The 7,937-nt window shown below is 48.8% G+C and overlaps 1 protein-coding gene across 1 annotated transcript in view; it reads right to left on the reverse strand.

The window, feature by feature from the left end:
- Positions 1–7,937, reverse strand: part of LOC106147204 (translation initiation factor IF-2-like) — a 13,819-nt gene that overhangs the window by 1,462 nt on the left and 4,420 nt on the right. The window contains exon 2 of the mRNA XM_013507415.1: positions 7,344–7,930. Coding sequence (XP_013362869.1) covers positions 7,344–7,930 — 587 coding nt within the window. The remainder of the gene's footprint in view (positions 1–7,343; positions 7,931–7,937) is intronic.

Here is a 7,937-nt window from a genome sequence, read left to right on the forward strand (position 1 = left end):
TGCAGTTCAGGCTGGCCTTGAGCTCATGTTGTAGCCCAGGCTGATCCCGAACTCGCAACAGTCCTCCTGCCTCAGCCTCCTGAGTGCTGGGATTACAGGCGTGTGCCACCATGCCCAGCTGCATTTTCAATTTACAGTATTTCCAACTTACGATGATTTTATCTGGACATACGTTCACTTTGAATTGAGGATCATCTGTATTCTGAATACAAGTCCTGTATCACATACATGACTTAGGAATATTTTTTTCCCTTCTACAGGCTATCTTCTCTCTTGCCTGACATAAAAATGCTTCTCACCACGTGTTATGGTCTGTGTCTGGATGCCCCTCAAAGCCTCAAGCAGTCATTGGGGGGCAGTGCTTTCCCCAGACAGCTCAATCTAGAGTTTGTGATTGGTTCATGATCTAGTGCTGGGATTGGGGGTGTGAGTGCCACACCCGCCCTGGGGTAGGTTGCCCGCATGCACTATAAGGGATGGAACGAGGCTTGCTCCCCGCTCCTCTCTTGCTGCTTTTGCTGTCTTCTGCCACCTCAGCTGCCATAAATGGTTGCCCCTCTGCCATGCCACCCTGCCTTGGAACCAGCTGATTATGGACTGAAACCTCTACAAACAGTGAACTAAATAAGCCTTTCCTCCTTTAACTTTGGGTGTCAGGTATTTTGTCCCAACAATGAGACTAATACAGGACAATTAAAAATGACCTAAGGCCTTTCACCAGAAGGGAAGAGTGTATTTGAAAGGCAAGAGATCCCTTGGGGCATGTTTTTAGTGTTACCACCTCCTGTTGTTAAAAGTTGAAGGAAGGCTGGGGATTTAGCTCAGTGGCACAGCGCCTGTCTAGCAAGTGCAAAGTCCTGAGTTCAGTTCCCGGTACCGGGGAAAAAAACCAAAAAACAAAAGTTAATGCAAAGTAAGGGTTGTGACTGTAGCAACTCTTTAATATGATTTTAATGTAGTTTTTAGATATATGTTTGTAATCAGGTTAATTATTCAAAGCATTGTGATTTTAACCTTGAATTTTAATCACCCTTTGGATATTTTGCTTTTGGCACGGAAATGAATACAACAATAATTTTATATATGTAATTGTTATATTAGTGTAAATCTGAATAGACCAAGACATGTTAACTTTTCACAAGTCTTCTGCAGAAGACTATGATTTAAGGAAATGTGTCTGGTTATCAAGTTGACCAGGGGTGGATTGTGGAGTTCCCAGGCATGGAGTTCAAAGTCAGTGTGCAGAGTTCAGAGAAGTCAGCTACAGCCCTAACATGGGGAGTTCGCTAAAAATCTAGAGGGAGGTCTGAGTGTAGAGGGGGTGCTGCAGGCGCTCAAGCTGCTGTCTAAAACCCACCTTTCCTTAAAGGCTTTGACAAATCTTGTTTGTCTGTCTCCCTCTCCCTCCTCACCTCCTGTGTATGTGTGTCTGTCTGTCTGTCTCTCTGTCTGTGTGTGTGTGTACTGGATTGAACCCTCGCCTCACGTAGGTAAGGCAAGTGCTATACCCCAGCCTTTTTTACTCTGAGACAGCATCTTTCTAAATGCCCAGGCTGGCCTGCAACTGGCATTTTCTTGCCTCACCCTTCCACTGCTAACTGGGATTACAGATGTGCAGCACCACTCCCAGCTTCGTGGCTTCGTGTTAAATATCGTAACTTCATGTTAAATATCGTAACTTCTCATATGAAGACAAGAACTACCGCTTTCACTTGTTCTCTGGCTGCTACTGAATCAATTAAGTTTAGTAGATTTAATCGTTCTTCAACATTTAATAGACTTACTGCCTTAGGTAATCAAATTGCTGTAGATATTTCAGACTACAATTACAAATTTAATGTGCCTGATTTTCTCAAACATTTTAAATGCTCAACAGGGCAGCCTTACAGATCAGAAGAGCAAAAGATTCTAAGCATTCGTGCAACTGCTGTAAATTAATAACCTAAACTTACAAATGTAGCCCATCAGGCTCTCTTGACCATTTCAAGAACCTGAAATCCTACAGAAAGTAGGACAAAGATCCCAGAAGCTTCCATACAGTATTCATTTTTCGCATTATCAGAATATTTATTTGTTTCCTTTCTGGAGTTAGAGAGTTACTCCCCCAACAAAAAGGTCAGAATTCTCCCCCAAATGTGCTCAATGGCAACCAATCTATGTCACTCGCAAATCTGTTGTTTCACCTACAAGTTGTCAGACACTGGCAGGGGACATTAGCACATCAGAGGAGAGAGAAGGAAGCTGTCATCTAGAGGGAGAGAGTGGGCAGAACAGGAGCAAACCATGAAAGCCAGCGCTGAGCCCTGGGATAGATTCATGGCCAGTGGAGGAACCACCTCACTGGGTCAAGCAAAATGCACAGCACCCCTTTCTAGTTCCTGCATTTTAAGAGGCAAGGGCTAGTCCAGATCATCCAAGCACGGTAACAGTCCGTGTACCCCTCTGGTCCGAGCAGACACTAAGCACTGTGTGTGCTTGGACTTGTTCTCCAGCCTTGCTAAACTCAGGTTCCACAAGCTCAAACAGGGGTTGGATTCCTGAGATCCTTTCTAAGTTTAAGGGCCAGTGAATCTAAGTCAAAGAGCACTGTGAGCAAAAGAGGGGGTATAACAAAATACCCGTGTTTAGAAGGAAGTGAGTAAACCAGTTAGACCAGAAGAGATAACTGCTGCCAGCGAAGGTGTTACGTACTTTAACCTTGAAAGCGAGCCGGGTGTGGTGGCACACGCCTGTAATCCCAGCACTCGGGAGCCACATTGGGCTACAAAGTGAGCTCAAGGCCAGCCTGAACTGCATAGCGAGACCCTGTCTCAAAAAGACAAAAAAAAAAAAAAAATTGAAAGCAGAGAGTCTTGAACTTTACAGTGAATTAAGAATCATCTGAGATGATTTAATTGAAATATAGGTTGTTTCAAAATGTAGATCTCTAAGCCCCTTAACACTTCCCATCAAGATTTTATTTAGTGGGTCTGAGAGGGAGCCCCGACATTGGTAAGGTGCTGTTTAAGTCCCCCAGGTGATTGTGAGATAGAGCGGAGTTTGACTGCAGGAGCCTGCAGATGTTTACTTGAAAGGCTTAGGTGAAACACAGTCTACTGGAGGCAGCAGCGGCTCCCGCAAAGCAAGCTGCAAAACACATTAAGATTGAGAAACTTGGGCCGGGCCTGGTAGCGCATGCCTGTAATCCCAGCACTCGGGAGGCTGAGGCAGGAGGATTGTTGTGAGACTAGCTTGGGCTACAAAGTGAGCTCAAGGACAGCCTGAACTGCATAGCAAGACCCTGTCTCAAAAAGGCAAAAAAAAAAAAATCGAGAAACTTGACAAATGGCAAAAATCTGGGGCCACAGTGGTCCCCAACTCAAAAACTGCATGTCTCTGCTGCCTATATTCCTCAGCGGTCACCAGAGAAACGGCACTAGAATTAACCAACACACATCTCCAGAATTTAGCTGCTATGGAAATTCCAAGTAGAGCTGCAGCAGAGACAACTGGCCACGGCCCCACATTCCACCCGTCTACCCCAGCAACAGAACCCTCCACTTTCCGCAGAACACAAGGCCACCAGGAATAAAGACTACCTCCGCCAACCCCTCTCGCCACCAGACAGGGCCAAACTCTAGCCAAAGACATATAAATTTGAAGTCTGCCTATGACTGTGGGAAATTTCCTTAAAAAGTAGGGGTGAGCCCTCCCTCTCCCTCCCTCCTTTCTTCCAGCTAGCGTGCCCTGCATGGATGGCGTTCCAGCAGCCATCTGGATCAATCCAGTATTCTGGGAAGGGAAGTCCTGCCTGGCAGGGCAACAGAAGAGAAGGCTTGGTATCTGTGTGCTGAGGAAAACCATCTCATCACCCGTCTGCATTACTTTCTTGTTGCTGGGACAAAATAGGTACCTGAGGCCCACAAGTTAAAGGAGAAGTTTATTTTGGTTCACGGTTTATAAAGGTTTCAGTCCATAGTTAGCTGGCTCCGGGACAGGGCAGCCTGGTGGAGTAGAAGGAGTTCAGGGCAGGGCAGGAAGGAAGCAGGAAGTGCTCGAGGTAGGAAGAGGAGGGATGTAGTTATATCCAGGCCACGCCCACAGTGACCCTCCTGTCCCCACCGGCTTTCCTCCCAACATCACACCCAGCTATAAACCCATGGTGGACAGATCCAGAGTTACACACCCATGTCCAGTCACCTCCCAAAAGCCCCACCTATGAGCACATGAACTGCTGGGGGAACATCTAGATATAAAGTATAACATCAGCCAGGGGTGGTGGTTCACGCCTGTAATCCCAGCACTCGGGAGGCTGAGGGAGGAGGATCCTTGGGAGTTCAAGGCCAGCCTGGGCTACAAAGTGAGATCAGGGCCGGCCTGAACTGCACAGCGAGACCCTGTCTCAAAAAGACAAAAAAAAAGAAACAAAGCGGGGTGTTCAGAACACGCACACAGAACAGATCCCTAACTATGGGAGATTGATAGCAGCTAACAATTCCTGTTCACTGTCGATGTTCCCAGCACTGTGTTAAGCATCTCTCTGTCACTGTGCATTCATTAAGCTCAGGAAGTGGAGCACTGTGCTAGTGTATCATAGCAAGTAAGGGGTAGGGCTCAGATTTGAAAGGAGTTCTAACCCCAAAGCCAGCAGTCTTAAACACTGTAACACGCCAAGTATAGCACCTGCGGAGCTGCGGAGCCCTTACAAGCAGCACCTTCCTCATGAGGAATGTAATCCTTACGCACTGCAAACACGTACTCATAAAGATAAATTTTAAAAGCAGCAACTGTGAGAACTACCTACCACAGGGAAGGTTTGTGATGAAGCAGTCCTTGAAGAAACACTATAAAACTGGCCACAAAGAAAACCTGAGGCTCTCACACACACCTGCACTTGCAAAATACATAGATGCCAGAACTATCCATCTGCGTCTTCAGAACAAAGCAAGCCCACGGCAACGCGAACAGGTACCTATTCATATACCAATGTGCCGTCCTAACAGGGCACTGTAGTAATAAAGGATTGCCTCATAAAAAGAAAAAGAACCCTGAAGGGTACAGGCATAGCAGATATGAGGAGCAGCTGCGACCTTATGGCTGAAATAGAGGCCCCAAGGGAAGGGTTCCTTCTCCCCTAGCTGGGGAAGCTGGTGTTGGAAAGCGATGTGGACGGAAATAGCCCAGCACTGAATGTAAATACTCCTTTGAAAAATACCTAAGTTCAAGGTATACGTTGGGAAAAGTAGAGCTTTTATCTCTACCGAGAGACTTTGGAACCATCACACACCACCTTCCACAGACACCCAACTGTTTTCTGTGTACACATCTGAACTGTCCTGCTACAAGCTATTCTTTTAGGGCAAGGATTGTTTCATCTTCTTTCTAGAACCAGCCCTACCCTGGGTACATACAGTATGTCCAACAGTTTACCTTTGAATATATGAACGCTGAGAGAGGACTCCTATTAAAGTATGCTTTTTTGGTCAGGTGTAGTGGCACATGCAATCCCAGCATTTGGGAGACTGAAGCAGGAGGATCACTGCAAGTTCAAAGCCACCCTGGGCTACATAGTCAGTTCAAGGCCCACCTGAACCGCATAGCAAGACCCTGTCTCAAAAAACAAAGCAAATGAACAAAAGTATGCTTTTTTTCCCATTAGTTTTTTCTTTTTTTTTTTTACTGTAAAAGCAAAAGAAGAAGGAGGAGGAGAAGAAAAAGCCTATTAAGAAAAATGCAAAGGTAGAACAATAAGACAAAAATAATTAACAAATTCCTGCTACCCACTATTAGTACTTTGGAATATCTTATGCACAAATCACATTTTTCTTTTTAAAAAAATATATAGATGCACACACAATCCACTCCATATGAAATTTTAGGGCTGGGGATATAGTGCAGCGGCACAGCACCTGCCTGCCAAGCACAAGGTCCTGAGTTTGATTCCCAGTACCAAAAAAAAAAAAAAAAACCAATTTATATCGTGCACGTTTTACTTAACATAAAAAGCTTTTCTCCGACTGAACTCTGTTGATAGAGTGTGTGTGTGTGTGTGTGTGTGTGTGTGTGTGTACACTGATATGGAAACTATATTAAATGTAGTCTCATTCTTAAGTACCACACACACGTGATGCTGGGTTAATCCACTGATGGGTTTTTGGCCAGGTGTGACATGACGTTAGATGTCTGCTTAACCACTTCCCTTTTGGAACTTCTAGTTTCTACTTTTCTTTATTATGAATAATCCTATAATGAAAAATTCTTTCTGGTAGGCCTATTTCCTAAGACAGCTGTCCCAAGTGTGAAATTAGTAGGTGAGATGGTACAGGTGCATCTAAGGCCACTGAGGAAAATTTAACAACACGGGACCACTGCTCCTAAACATGGAAATGGGTAGCTTGCCCAGTTTTACTTTATTTTTTATCAGTGTAGTTCGTAGGGCGTGCAGTTCACAGTCATCCTGGGGGTGGGTACATGTACATAACACTGTACACCTTGGTTCCTTTTTTTTAATCTCTTTCCCCTTCCCTTCGGCCTCACTCCCTCCTCCTCTAAATCTCCGTTCCCCATTCTCAAGGGGCAGAATGGGTAGGCAGTCATTGCTCCCTCCAAAATCCACAAGATTTGTGGTGAATTGTGCTGACAGATACCATCGTTACAGGGTCCCTAAACTGATTTCCCTTTTTAAACAGAACACGGGGCTGGGGATATAGCTCAGTGGTATAAGCGCCTGCCTGGCAAGTGCAAGGTCGTGAGTTCGATTCCCAGTACCGCCAAAAAATAAATAAATAAATAAACAAACAGGACACAAATCAGAAGCTCCTTCCAGGCCCTTTACTCTTCCAAACAGGAACGTGTGCGCCCACCCAGCACCTCCCTCTCCCCCCGCCCCCCCACCGCCGACAGCCCTCGGCCCTCAGCGACTGCACAGCTCTAATCTAGACCCATTTGCCCTTCTGACGATGGTGGGGAACGGCCTGAGTCCAGGACACCCTTCAGCCTGTCCTCCTGGCAAGGTGAGATGGCTCCCTGGGCTTCGAACTCCCTGCGCAGGGGCTTAGCTGGGCTCGGTCTCCGAGAGTGGGCTTAAGGCACAGGCCCGCCGGGGTGGAGTCCCAGGGAGGGCCGGGGACTCGCGCGCCGTCTCCACCCCGGCCTTTCCGCCGTCTCCCCTGCCGCCCTCCGGACCTGGTCTGGACTTCGAGGCTCCTCTGCCACGGAGGCGTCTGAGCCCCCGGGGTCGTCCTCCTGCCTGCCTTCCCTCTCCCGTCCGCGCCGTCCAAGCCAGTCGCAGCCCCGGGGCCGGGGTCTCCACCACCCCAAGACTCCGATCGCCTGCGAAGACACCCCCTCCCCTCCCTCCGCACCTCTCTCGCGTCGGTACGCCACTGTCCCTCTGTCCTTCCCGCCAGGAATGGCTTTCTCTGCTGCTCCACCAACTCCCCTCCGTCGGCCTGCGGGCTCCGGCCCTGGCCCTGGCGTCGCACCCCGCAGGCCCCTCTGGTGACAGTGCCTCGGTCCCCCGAGGCCCCCGTCACATGCCCCTCCCCCAGGTCTGTCCCTCCGCGCCCCCGCCCACATCTGTGCTGCTGTCCGCCCGCAACCGTGCTCCTCAGCTGCCAGAGTCTGTCCCTGCGTCCAGCCAGGTCCCGGGCCACCGTCCCTCCCTGGAGCCGGGGAGTCTGAGGCCGCGCACCCCTCCTTCGCCCCGGCAACTCTTCCCTCTTCCACTTTCTCTACTTTGAGCCCATCCCAGCAGAGTCCAGGAAGTAGCCTGGCACCGGAGACTGGCGGCGGTGGCACCCAATGAGGCGAGCCAGCGGCGGCGGAGGCCCCGCCTAGAGAACAAATCAGGCCAATGAGCGCGCGGAGGCGGGACTTCCGCTGTCCCGAAGAGGGCGGGGGAGCGAACTGTTGTGGTGCGGCGCGTTGGGCGGGCGGCGGCCGGGCGGCCCTGGGGC

The sequence above is a fragment of the Chinchilla lanigera genome, unplaced genomic scaffold, assembly GCF_000276665.1.
Source record: "Chinchilla lanigera isolate Chin_1 unplaced genomic scaffold, ChiLan1.0 scaffold00007, whole genome shotgun sequence".
Taxonomy (NCBI): Eukaryota; Metazoa; Chordata; class Mammalia; order Rodentia; family Chinchillidae; genus Chinchilla; species Chinchilla lanigera.